General features: G+C 39.4%; 1 protein-coding gene across 2 annotated transcripts in view; it reads right to left on the bottom strand.

Annotated features, from left to right (window-relative positions):
- slc5a6a (solute carrier family 5 member 6a) overlaps positions 1-14,203 on the bottom strand; it is a 36,867-nt gene that overhangs the window by 16,419 nt on the left and 6,245 nt on the right. For both annotated transcript variants that reach the window (XM_015345956.2, XM_006625764.3), the window contains exons 2-6: positions 7,990-8,148; positions 3,288-3,740; positions 1,992-2,057; positions 1,098-1,149; positions 577-644 (exon numbers count right to left, since the gene is read on the bottom strand). In XM_015345956.2, the coding sequence (XP_015201442.1) occupies positions 577-644; positions 1,098-1,149; positions 1,992-2,057; positions 3,288-3,635 (534 nt within the window). In that variant the 5' untranslated portion in view covers positions 3,636-3,740; positions 7,990-8,148. The remainder of the gene's footprint in view (positions 1-576; positions 645-1,097; positions 1,150-1,991; positions 2,058-3,287; positions 3,741-7,989; positions 8,149-14,203) is intronic.

Here is a 14,203-nt window from a genome sequence, read left to right as displayed (position 1 = left end):
TTGCCAGAGAGTTTCTGTTTCCTAACATCTTGTAAATAAAAGAAGAAAAAACATGTCCAAAAGAGAAAATGAAGAGAATGCAAAAGAACAGGTAACGGGTTTATCCCATGCTTAAAAGAAAAGAAAGGAAACACAACATTTCGGTGGCTGTGGAGCCTTCTTCAGGTGTGAGACACCTGAAACGTTGCGTTTGCTTTCTTTTCTTTTCAGCATGGAATAAACCTGTTACCCGTTCCTTGGAAGCCTACTCATGCTGACGCACCTACCTACTAAATGTAGAGAATGTCTTTATAGTAATACAGTATAACCAAAAAGTGTACAAAATCAGCTTTTACAATTCAAATATCATTTTTTTTGCTCTTGCCATAACTGAAAACACTCTAGAAACAGGATTTGCCATCTCACACACACCTTCACAAGAGGGCATTGAATTTCACATCACAATAGAGCCCCATAAACAGGGGACACTGAAAGGTTCAGTCTTGACATGTTCTGACTTGGCCATCAACAGAGATGTAGTGATGACTGTGGGAGTAAGAGACTGCAGAAGTCCGCAGCACCAGATTCCTCACTTACCAACGCAGTATAGAAGGTACAAACCAGACCTACAGTCAGCACTGCTCCCCAAAGGTCAAAGCCTGTAACTACAGACATTAAAAAAAGCAAAGGGCTTAGTATCTCATAGTAAAGGTTTATCAATCCCAACTTATTAAATTACGATAACAATTTCAGAAATCTATTTTCATTTTGGTTTACACCTGACAGAAGATTTCTGAAATTTTGAAGTCTGGGAGCATCTTTCAGCTCAGCATTTGTTCTGACCTTTTTAAATTACTAAAACATCAGCATTTATACACACTACTAATGTATTTAAAAACAAACATTTCTCAGTATGAACAAATGATATTGATTAAACATATTAATTGTTTATAAAAATGTTTATGTGTGACAAAAGATGTGCAACACCAAAGAACATTGAAAAACAAGCTTGTGTAAGTATTCATATTTCTCCTTTTCAGCTAATTAATTTTATATATCACTTTGTACTGTTTCTTACACAGCATGTTTAAAAGCAGACATCAGAGGGCTTCTTTTACCTGCATTGAGAGCCAGTGCAGGAGCATAGAGAACTACACCCATGTAGATCACCTGCAAAATGGGACAAATACTGTATAGTCAGACAAGTACACCTAGCAATACAGAGCCTGCTGTATTTACATCCACATTATTGTCTGTTTTCCCTGGTTATTGCTGTGCAGTGTTATACAGAAAAAAATCAATACAGTACAAACACATTCAATACACTCTGGATACTAGTGTGATCAGAGCTTCAAAGATGAAGAAGGTGTTATGTATTTTATCAAATTTCCCCAACTCTACTGAATAGATCTCAAAATAGACACAAACTCTATATCATGCTCACAGAATCAATCAAGAATTTCCCAGCTCCTTGTTGTTGCTTCTGTTATAGTTCAGAATGACCACAAATCAGATTCCTGATAATCCAACAAAATACCTTTGTCTGTAAAGGGTGTAGTTTCACTTTTACTTTTTTCACTCCGTTTTACAGACTTAGCTGAATTTTGAGTACTGGTGATGCTATTTGTATTTCCAGTTCCAAATTTGACATAAGAGTTTACTTCATTTGAAAGTCCTCTATCCCTGACTTATACATGTTGACGTATGAAACAAAAACTCTTAAATGTTTTTGGGGAATATTGGAGGAATTATTCCGTCCTTAACTTCTCTCTAAAGTGTTTCCAAAATTCTTTGAATTTATTTACAGTACTTCCTCTATCTATTTTACGCACATTGTTGTTTGTGGTTTCTTTAAATCATTTAATTTTTTACAGACCTATTTCCCTTACATGAAAAGCAAAACAACAATAATTTTCACTTGGCCAACATCCTTTTATATTGCAAGTTTTTTTATTAACTATAATATAGACAATGATAATTCTGATAAAGCCACAAAGTGGATGAACACTCACCATCTGAAAGATAAAGGTTATAGTTCCACAAAGTCGAACCACTTTGTTGAAGCGCAGCTCCAGATACTAAAGAAAAAAGATATTAGTCATTTCAGATCGCAAAGACCACACCTGATGTAACAGATGATATTTACAAACGTCTTTCAATAAATGTAATTGAAATTATTATATCAATATACAGTACCATATCATATCACATGGCTCTCTTAAGATTATATTTGTTTTGGGCAATGCGAGTGGAACACATGGAGCAGTGACAAAGGGTTGGAACCTTTAGTAAACTCTACAATGAAGTAACAACAGAGAAGATATTTTTTACGGAAAGAGTGCAGAGTAGTGAAATAAGAAAGAATAATTAAAAAGCAGAGGTTAAGTCCATGCTAAGAAAAAAGAAGAAAAAACATAATTTCATCTGTGTGTCACCCCCCCAAAAGGCTGGCAGGTGAAACATCTGTATTTTATCATTTTTTTTACTTTTCAGCATGGAAATAACCTTGACTTGTAACGGAAGAGCTGACACAGCTGCCTAATCAGACATATACAGAACAATGTCCTCCAAAGGAGGAAAAAAACTTGAAAACAGGTAGCATGTCTAAATTTATATGTTGAACAGTGCTCTAGTAGATCATACACCTCAGGAATTCTTTGTTGTAGGAATATAGGAAATTTCAAAACAAGCAAGAAGTGTATTTCTTTGCAAGGAGTTTGTGAAGGGTATAAGGTAATGCTGTGCTCATGGAATAAAAGTTACTAGCATTGCAGGCCTTTATGTCTTTATTTAATAAAATCATCATGTATGTGACCATCCATATTTGATAGGTATTTTAATTTACAATCACTCTAACCAATGAAGGTCTTCATTGAAATCAGCATATAGGAGTAACTTCCACCACACATATTTACCAGCGAAAATCTACATGGGAACTTTACTTATACTTTAGTCACATGTTTTCCTTGTATTGATAAAGCTTCTTCTGCCTAAAGAAGAAGTCTCCTGCCAGAAAAACTAAAACTGTTTACTAGGCTTCATCAGCGGACAGAACAGAGTGGAGCTTAGATTCAGACAATGGGAAGGAGGAGACATAAGCAGATTCAGATATAAAAGCTTCTAGATAAGCTAGTAACCATCTCCTCATTAGCTACTGAGCCGAAGAAGGTAGTCTTTTAAGATGCAGTTAAGATGATATATTTAGCATGTAATTCCTTTCTCATTAAAACATGACCCAAGCACACAGAGAGAAGGCTATCACGCAGACTTCAATGGTGAGAGGATAAGATGAAGGGGTTTGCATTTACCTCATAGGCGCTGGTCAGCCGCAATCGATAGAACATAGGAATAAAGATGTGTGCAGGAATCAGGAGCCCAAGCACATAGGAAGTGCCTAGGAACCAATACTGTGTGCCGGAGGTGTAGATTTCTGCAGGTACCCCCAGAATGGCCACAGCAGACTGGAAGGTGGCGAGCAGAGACAGGGCCACAGGCAAGCAGCTCATGCTACGGTCAGCCAGCAGGAACTCCTGCATCGTGCGCTGGCGGCCCCCTGAGAAGGCATAGTAGAGCCCAATGCCCGAGGAAAGCAAGAGCAGGAGGGCAAAAATCACATAGTCCACTAGGGTGAACCTCATCTCTACCATGGCTGCCATTGACCAGGGTGCCCTCTGCAGAACGGCACACTACACAGACTTTGAAAACAACCTCTGTGACCGCTCGCCCATCGGAGACTCTGCACTCACAGGCCAGGCACCACACTGCAACACAAGAGGAGAGGCGACAATGTTCTGTGTCAGTCAAATGTATCTTCCCCAGAGGGCATTCTTAAATTGCAACATTTTTACTGCAAAGAATAGTGGAACTTCAATAAATACAGGTGCACATCTACAGCAGCATTACAGATGTCACGGACGTCCAAAGGGACTAACCGTGGGGAGCAGGAGAGCAGAAAAAGACCCATATGCATGGCGTCGAGACGGGAAAAAGGCCCGGGCTCATTAGTGCAAAGAGTTCAGGAATGCCGTATAGAAACCTATGCCCGCAGGGAGCAGACGTGGGGCGCCCTGGTGCTTGGCGGGTTCCAAGCCATCCGAACGTCAATGCTGAGCGAGGACAGAGTGCAAGACCCGGAAATATATAGCCCAAGGGAAAGAGAGGGACAGGAAGGACAGCAGACCGGAAACTAGGGACAGGTCAGAGAAGGAGCGCCCTCTGGCTGCAGAGGGCGTGACAGTACCCCCCCCTTCATGGGCGGCTCCCGACGCCCAAACAAATAAATAAGCTGCACAGCACTGGGGGGAGGAAAAACCTAATTTAACTGAAAGGAAACCTCCGGGAATCCACGGCTGAGAGCTACCCCTTCCTCCGGGGTATAAACCTTTATTGGGTGGAGGAAGGGGGGGTAGAGAAGAGCTCCGGAGACTTAAAACAAAAAAAGTACACAAGCACAAACCCAACAGACAAAAACCTGGGAAAGACCAGGGAGACAAACCACACAAAACAGATAGGAACCAAAAACAGGTAGGAACCAGAGAGCAGGGGGGACCAAAAAGGAGGGGAAACCAGGAAGAAAAAAAACCAAAACAAAAGGCAAAAAACAAGAAAAAAAAACACAAAAATCCCGGGGAAAAATACCGCAGACTGGGCAAATGGCACGTTCACATTCTAACGCTGATATCGGAGTGGACAACCTGAGGAAAGCCAGACCGAAGTCCGCTCACAGACACAGATGCCCGGAGTGATATCCAGCGAAAAGAATGGAGGAACGGCAAATGGGCACGTTCACATACTAACGCTGATATTGGAGTGGACAACCTGAGGAAAGCCAGACCGAAGCCCGCTCACAGACAGAGATGCCCGGAGTGATATCCAGCGAAGGGCATGGAGGAACAGCAGAAAGCTTACCATTCTATCACTGATATCGGAGAGAGCAAGACAAGGAAGAGCCAGGCAAGAGAACCTGCTCCAGACACAGAAGCTCGGAGTGATATCCAGTAATCAGAATAGGCAAGCCAGTTCAACATTCAATCACTGATATCGGAGTGATCTACCCAAGGAAAGCCAGGTACAGGACCCGCTCACAGGCACGGAAGATCGGAGTGATATCCAGAGATTAGAATAGAGGAACTGAAAAAAAAAACAGCCCAGAGAACAAGAAAAAAAAAACTGCGGCAAGACAAAAAAAAACGCCGCTCGCGGGGTCAGTAGGTGGCTCAGCATTCAGTCACGGACGTCCAAAGGGACTAACCGTGGGGAGCAGGAGAGCGGAAAAAGACCCATATGCGTAGCGGCGAGACGGGAAAAAGGCCCGGGCTCATTAGTGCAAAGAGTTCAGTAATGCCGTATAGAAACCTATGCCCTCAGGGAGCAGACGTGGGGCGCCCTGGTGCTAGGCGGGTCTCAGGACATCCGAACATCAATGCTGAGCGAGGACAGAGTGCAAGACCCGGAAATAAATAGCCCAAGGGAAAGAGAAGGACAGGAAGGACAGCAGACTGGAAACTAGGGACAGGTCAGAGAAGGAGCGCCCTCTGGCTGCAGAGGGCGTGACAACAGAGATGCGGTCTGTTCTTGTCAGAGTTCAGAAGCTAAGCAAGCGTGGATCTGTTCAGCACAGTGTTGTATGTTTGTATGGTTATTGGAACACTGTGCTACAGGATGTTTCATGCTTTGGATTAAATGTTAAACTGAGGTTTTGAATATTTGGTGTTTAAAAATTCCATTGTATTTTTAATAATGTAGGGGTGTTCAACCCAGTGTACAAGCTAAATTGCACTCTAGACTTTTATAGCCCGGCCTTCCTAATGATTCCCCTGTGAAGAAGCAGGGTGCTGAGCTCGTGTAAGACCACTGAGAGCGGAGTGTAAACACTTCAGAAGCTGACAATAAATCAGTGTTTATTAGAGAAATCAGTGTCAAATGTAGCCAGCTGATTTTTACCTTTATTAAAGGATAACAGGACAGTATCGGGATTGCCTGCTCCCAGGGCACTAGATCGGTAAAGCCTTGGGTATGAATAACACCCAGGTATTTCTGAGAGACAAAGGTTCAGAGATTCTGAAAAGTCCAAACGGAAATTGTAAGGAAATTAAAATAGTGGCTGTGTCAGGCTGTGGAGAGACTCTCCAGGCCCGAGAGTCAACTCCTGGCCAAACAGGATCCGCTGGTGTAATAAACAATTAAAAGATCTAAAGTGGTAAAGTTCAAGGGCTAAGATTAAGGTCCAAACTAGGGAGCGAATGATTGAAACACTAGGTTTCGTCAGTCCTCAGCTGACTGTCTTCTTTCTCGTCTACTAGAGAGATTATGGTTGAGTCCTCCAATCCATGCTACTTCAGTAGAAGAACCACTACACCCCTTAATCGGTGAAGAGCCTTTTCACATTCCTTTCTGATTGGTTATGTAGTGGGGCTTCCGGTGCAAAATGCCTGCCATGCTACACACAGAAAGGTGCTGCCATTCTGTAGTGGATATAGTGAGCCCTCTCCTGTGTGCAAACTGCTTTCTGATCCTTTGAGATGAAAAGCCCCACACAAATGCAAGGAATTAAATAATTAAAGTTAAAGAGAAGTGCTTGTATAGTGGTTCCAGGAGCTAGTTGTTCGCTTTGGAAAAAAACACAGTTTGGGAATGAAAATGGATCTGAAAATCTTCAGGAATACACTTCAATTTTCTGGCATTATGTTTCTAGAAGGATGGCATGGGTAGTGCAGTGGTTAGCATTGTTGCCTCGCAGCTCTAGAGCCCTGGGTCCAATTCCACATCTGGGGTGCTAGCTCTGTGGAGTCTGTTTGTTTTCCCTGTGTTCTCGTGTGTTTCTTCCAGGTGATCTGTTTTCCTCTCACAGTCCAAAAATATAATGGTAGCTTCATTGGCTTCTGAGAAAACAGGCCCTGGTGTGAGTGTGTGTGTGACCTGTAAGAGAATGGTATCCTTTCTAGGATGTATCCTGGCCTTGCGCCTGCTGCTTACCAAGACAAGTTACCATGCAACCCTAAATTGGATGAAGCAGTTAGATAATGGATGGGAGTTTATAGATTGTTAAATTTCCTAAAAATACATCATTTTGGTTTCATCTTACTTAAGTGATAAAAAACAAACAACCAACAGGCAGTAAAAAGGTGTCTGGAACCAATGAAAGATGTATCTTGAAAAACTGAAAGAGAATTTTCTGATCTTTTCAAGAACCAACAGGACTGAGATACTTGCATCAAGAAAATGTGCTTACTTTTCTTTGACGTGGGACAATAAGTAACAGTGAGATTAAGAAATAAGGCCAAGTAAACATTACCAAGAGTCCATTACAGGTACCTGTATGTATTTTACCTATCACTAAGCCAAAGACCAAAATATTTTAAAGATTTCTCATACTCTATTAACAATTAACATAAGTTGTCTTAATTAGTAACTTATGCAAATTCCACCTCACCACTATATAAAAAGTAGCTGTTAGGTTAAATTAGTCATTGTTTTTCCAAAACATAGATCTGACAAGCACAATTCTTAGCTGCTGAAAGTGAGAAAGGTAGGGTGAAATATCAAAATGATTCAGTTGCATAATTTAAAATTACGAGTAAAATAGCAGTGGCATTGTGTTCACCAAACTCTGACATGTTGGGATAAAGATTTTCCTTCATTCGTTGACCTTTGAAATGTTTGAATAAAAGTTTCATTTTCATGTGTATCAAATTGTTTTGTTGTTTACTACTGTATGCACAGTAAATCCTTGTTGACTGCCTTGGCTTCACTTTAAAATGAATTAGAAATGAGCATGATTGGCAAAAGTCATTCAGAAAGAGGGAACAGAAAACGAACAAGAGAGGTGCAGGGCTGTACTGCATGTTAAATGAATTTTGTCAACAAATAATTGACATATATTTATAGAAAATGAGGTGTTGCAAAAGTATGCTTGGAAATCAATTAAATTAATTGGAAAAAATCTGTAATCCTGAATTATTCTTGAGAAAATTATTATATTATTATACTGTACATGAAAAAATACCTTACCTTAAGTGTCAAGACTAGTGCAAAGTTACTGATTGGAAGCAGGCCTGAACACCAGGTTTCTGACTGATCACGGAAGGATCTTATCTCATTTGCCGACAGAGCAAGCACAGCACACTTGAGTCACCCAGCAGAGACCATCACAAGAGAAATGATGCATACCTGAAAGAAAACAGGCCCACCTTATTTCACTAGTAAGATAACAGGTGTTCACATTAATTACAGGTGTTTCAGTTATGTTCATGAAGAAGGCCAAATCTTAAAAAAAGGTTATTCATTTGGGTACCATACTGGAAATGTTCTGAAAAGTCATTTCAGAAAACAAATCTACAGGCATGTACAGTACAAACAACCAGCAATAATAAAATTGTTATTAGGACAGCTGGAAAAAGGATCTACACACATCATTTCATAAAAATCCTAATGGTCACTAGTTCATAACATCATACCATATATACAACAATACAATTTACTGTCCATGGGAGAGTGACTTCTTTCTGATAATCAACTGACCATATTGACTTATGACTGATGGTTCTGCCTCTTCTGTTAACCTTTTATTTGTCTCTGGGAAATAAGAATAATGCTACTACAGCCTTGTGAGACTTAGTCACAGGAAACTGTATGACTATAAATTATAGTATAGGGTTGGCAGTTATAAGTCATAGGTTTACTGTGATGTTTAATATACTGTAGATCTGAAGAAGAATTCAAACAGTTGAGAGTTCATACAAAACGGACTAAAATGATTACTGAGTAACACTGTTGACCCCATGAAATGTTGCTAAGGACATCTATTTGACTACCTCTAATTTAGGCCTTTGAACCTTTTACAACATTTTTACAAAAACCAAAGAGCTCACCTACTATTTTTTTATAAAGTATTTCTTTCTGCTGTACAACCTTAAAGCTGTCCGATTTTTTTTAAATTGAAATTAATATCTGGGCACAAGATATGTTGTGACCTCCCCCTTGGGGAAGAAAAAAATCTTCCAATTAAAACATTTTAAAATTTCAACTTGATTTTATGGCCAACTGAGCAAGAAAAATATATGGTCATGTTTAACAACCTGGGCAGAGGTTACAGGTTTCTGAAGCTCAAGGTCCAAATTTTGTTCAAAGTCTTGTCTTTGTCCAGACTGTAGTAGCCTATCCTAACTGAGGAATGCTGGTTAGGCATTTTGATTATCACAGGGAGGAGCTTTCATCCTTTGCTACACCAAATGCATCCAGTAAAATAGTAAATATACTGTTTTACAACCACGCAAATTAGGCACACAGCCAAATATTTCAACATCTCAGTGACATAATAACTATTTATTATGGAAGGGCTGTTCTACCTGACCTCTTACCATCACAATCAAAATATGAGCTAAGACTCTGTGCTAAAAGATAAAACAACAAGAATAACACAGAAATCTGAGGAATTAATTTTTTTTTACTTGCCCTTAACTCTCAATTGCAGGCAAGCATGATAAAAAATCAGTTTGTGGACACACAGACCTCAGGCAAATTAAAAGAAGGTTATAGTGTGGAAATAAGATTTGTTCTCTAGACTATTCTGTGCTTATCATGCCTTTAAAAATATTTACTTTAAGACTGACAGACAGCACTAGTGGGTGACTGCTCCTCCTTTCACCCAATTTCAATGATCTAGTAATTTCTGGACTCATAAGATAAAGTGTTCGTGACTTTTACTAAAGGATATGTATACATTGACTGATATTCTATATAACAGTCTATATTAAGAAACAAGAACAAGAATCACTTCTTGCAGAGATTGGGGATATCCAGATCATACTGAGGGGGGCTAGCAAACAAAACCTTTCAAAAGAAGGGTTCGTAGCACTCTCAGGTCATCAGGCTAAATGGATACAAAACAGTTAAGCTTGGTCTGTAAGCCTATTTTCAACCTTTCTTATATGTTTGTTATGTCAATAATATGTTACTATCTTATAGACTGAATGTAACATGTTACAAAGTCCTTATTATAGTTTTTGTTTTAAAAGTTATAGCTACAGTTCATCATCTGTTTCACAGCAAGAAAGTGGGAAGCAGATTTGCGGATGTTTTCCATTTTATTCTCTCTAACTTTTAACTCACCATTTTACCGTCTTCAAAAGACATGCAAGAAGAGTAAACCTTGACATGCCCAACTGTATTTTGGATCTCTTCCACCCAATAGTGTTCCAGTAAACCTAAACTCTAACAGCCTTTTCACACTGGAACACCTGAGCCAAGCTGAAATGAAAAGGAACACTCTGACTCTCTATTCACAGTTCAAGCAAACATAATGGGTGCACAAAGGCAAGGTTCTTAAGAACAACATGGTATTATCATCATTACCCTCTCCTGTAGGCCAAAGGCATATTCCTATCTCTTCATACATAGCTCTAAAAGTAAATGTTCACTTCAGTCACTGTGGCAATCAACAAACATAAAACAAAAGAAAGGACAAGTTGCTGAACTGCAACATGCCATATCCAGTTGCACATTAGTCTATTTCTCTGCTAAATCCGACATAAAACTAAAATGTGACTAGCATTAAGGCCAATTTAATACAAATTCAATGCTGCAAGATAGACTGGTTTTTAATTTAGTGCACAAACAACTTGTCAGTTTAAAATCCCTAGTGCCAGAAGACATTCTTTAGGTGTGCACTGGGATCCCATTCATACATGTCATGGGTTGTGGCCTTTTATAATCCTAGGAGTTAGCTGGCTCCTTTCCCAAACTTCATAGAATACTTTGCACACAACTATGAAATACAGGATTAAAAGGCAGCAGAGGTTTGAAAGAATACTTAACTAAAACAGCAGGTGGTTGGAATTTCTTAAATAAAAGAACCCCAATGGAATTTTCTGACCAAGTCTACTAAAAGACCTGGACACTGTAGGATTAGAGGCTTCCCATTTCCAACACTGATTTTGAACAATTAAATTCTTGCCAATCACTGTCACTGCTAAGATGACGGAAAGAAATATGATTGAATTTTCAGTCCATTTTCATGGCCAAGTCAACACAAGTGGAACATATATACAGAATATTTGTCTAGATGTTTTCATTCTCCTTATTTTAAAATACTCTTAAAAGACAATTTATATTGAAATGTTTTCAACTTGACAATTTCCACTACAGTAAGACACTAATCTGCTTATTTCTAACAGGGTTACAGAATACATTAGAAATTATTAAGTGGTTGCATCATCACCTGCAACTCACAACTGGCAGCACACTGAAGCTAAGCTGGTGTGAGCCAGCTGGGCAGTACCTGGATGGGAGACCTCTTGGTAAGCTAACGTTGTTGCTGGAAGAGGTGTAATTAGGACCAGTAGGGAGTGCTCACCCTGTGGTCTGTTTGGATCCTAATGTCAAAGTATAGTGAATTCTATGCTGTAAAAAAATGCCATTCTTCATACGAGATGTAAAACTAAAGTCGAGACTCTCCTTTGCCATTAAAACTCCCCGGGAGTTTTTAACCTCTGTGTCCTAGACAAATTTCCCCATGGCCTTTATCAGTCCTGGCCTCCTAATAATTCCCATCTACGTTTTTGCTTTTATCAATTTGTTCTCCTCCCCACCAATAGCTGAGGAGTGGTGAGCATACTGGTGCAATTTGGTTGCCGTCACATCATCCCGGTGGTGCTATGCACTGTAGGTGTTGAAGGGGCGTCCCCATTACCTGTAAAGTGCTATGAACTCTAAGTTTAAGGACTTTTTATTATTATTATTATTATTATTATTATTATTATTATTATGGGGAAGACTCCATCAACATGAAAAAGATTGAAAATGCATAATTGTATCCATTTAGGTGTTTTCAGCTATAGGCTCTTGTACATATTATTATTTTTCATGGACAACTCTAAAGAAGAAACATTCAAATTGACTGTTCTTTTTAGTCACAAAAAATGCATTTAAATGATCCCAACGTCGTCATCTGTCAGTGTGGGTTTACTCGATGTATATACACAATGATCCAAAACTAGGTTCTGGATAAGAGCCTGCAGCTTGAACAAGACCTCAAAAAGTAATTGTTTAATTTCCTCATTACTACTTGACATGAAATCCACGGACATGAGGGTTAACGTCCCTTCCCCAACAGGCGTAGCCGCATCAGTGAGAATGCTCAAACCAGACACTGATGTTTTGTCTGCGCACTGAGACCTTGTTATCTGCCTTACGATTTTGTTAATGCAATGACTCTGTCGAGATTATTCTGGTTTGAAGGACTCTTCATTACAATACTTTCATCGCTTAAAAATTGCAGCACTCGACTGTGGTGAGACTGTGTAAATGAAAGCAGTGCCAGTGGGGGAAATGAGTTTTTTTTTAAAATTTGATAATTGCAAATCATTTTTGTTGAAGAAGCACCTGGAATGACTCATTGTGTGTTTTTGACATGAGAAGCTGCAGGGGCCATTGTGTTGCAGAGAGCCAGGAGAGGCCTGGTCAGCTAATACAACTAGATGCCATCTGTGCGCCACTACTTGGGGAATCTCGGTTACACAGGGCTGGCAATGTGACCCAAGGAATACCTGTCTGAGAGAGACCAACTGTAAAGTGCACCTTTAGTGGTTGAGCCAGTTGGCAACCTCCATGAGCATAATTTTCAAAAAGAGCTTCATGGTCCCATCTGAGGTGACATCACTGTGTGATGTGTCCCCTTTACAGACCTGTCACTCCTCCCAGACTGACCGAATAAACCAACTCCCAGTCATAGTCTGAACCGCATTAGAAGAAAGTAAGCCAGGAAAGATGACTTCAGAAAATGAGATGTGTCTGAGTTGAAGGACAGAGGTGTGTATCCAATGGATGTATAAAGTTCAAATTAATGTCCAAGAGCACAGTAAATCAAAGTCTACAAAATCACTAGGCTAAAGGATTAGGAAATGTCTGGAGGAAGAGGACATTCATTGGATAAACAAGAGATAACAAGAGATGTATAAAACCCCCCAAAATAAGTACTGTACTAAATCCTGTACTAAACTGCAACTAAAAGTAATAAATAAAAAGACATTGCTGGAGAAGAACACATCTATGGTGTTAAAATGTTACACTAATATAAGAAGAGAAAATGAGAAATATGAAAAAGAGTAAGAAAAAGCTTCCTTGAAGAAGTTGGAGATTCAGCAGAGTATTTTTGGTGAACAGACACTACAAAAAGACAAGTAATGTCCCGGCCTCTAGATGTCCCCCTCAGTATTCATAATAGCCAGCCTTTACAAAGCTCAAGAATTCTAATTACAGGACTGAGACAGGTTAAGACAACTGGATGCCTTCAATATATACAGAAGATGGTTTTGGGCCAACCGACAGTATGAAAGGATATTGAAATCCTTACAAATGTGCAGTAACTTACACTTCAACTTCAATGACAGCAAGGAAACCAACTAGGATCTGAACATTCATCTATTTTCTAACTGCTTTACTAATTCAGAGTTGCAGGAGAGCTGGAGCCTATCCTGGAAAAGCTTTGGATGCAATGCAGGGTACACCCTGGATGGGACACCAATCCATCACAGGGCACACACAGACATGCACAAACTCACACCAGGGCTATTTTCCCAGAAGCCAATTAATGTACCAGTATGGACTATGGGAAAAAATAGGAGCACCCAGAGGAAACACAAGGATAACATACAAAGTCCATGCAGGTAGCATCCCAGGTCCAGAATTGAACCCAGGGTTCAATGCTAACCACTGCACCATTGTGGAGCTGAGCACACAGATTTAATGAAGTGTGATGCACACATTATTAAATAACCTAAAAAAATTAATATCGAGGAGGAAAAATGCACTAGCTTTCTAACGGTATATACAGTACAGTCTAAGATTTTATTGATGTTGTAACAATTTTAATTGGTCAAATAAAAAAGTTTTGAAAATACTTTTCAATGGATTTCTTTCATCATAAAGAAAAAAAAGAACTAGATTGGTGAATGCAACCTTTCCCATGCCCCATTAAAGGGCACTAATTCAGGTTAATTATGTAAGAAAGTACTTAGAAAGCAATCACAGTTTTTCAGATTAACAACTAAGTACTAACAACTGTAGAACACTCCTGAAAGGCAGTTAGTCCAATTATCTTAATTCTTTGTGATGAAGTTCATTATTAACTTAATATGCCCCTGAATGTAGTGTTTTCTTTGAAACTTCTCTCGCTGAAGCAGACAAAAAAGTGTTTTCCATACACTCAAATTAATAAGCTGAACAC

This window comes from Lepisosteus oculatus, chromosome 2 (assembly GCF_040954835.1).
Source record: "Lepisosteus oculatus isolate fLepOcu1 chromosome 2, fLepOcu1.hap2, whole genome shotgun sequence".
NCBI classification, from domain to species: Eukaryota; Metazoa; Chordata; class Actinopteri; order Semionotiformes; family Lepisosteidae; genus Lepisosteus; species Lepisosteus oculatus.
The sequence above is the reverse complement of the archived record's forward strand: the minus strand, read 5'-3'. Positions and strand labels throughout refer to the sequence as shown.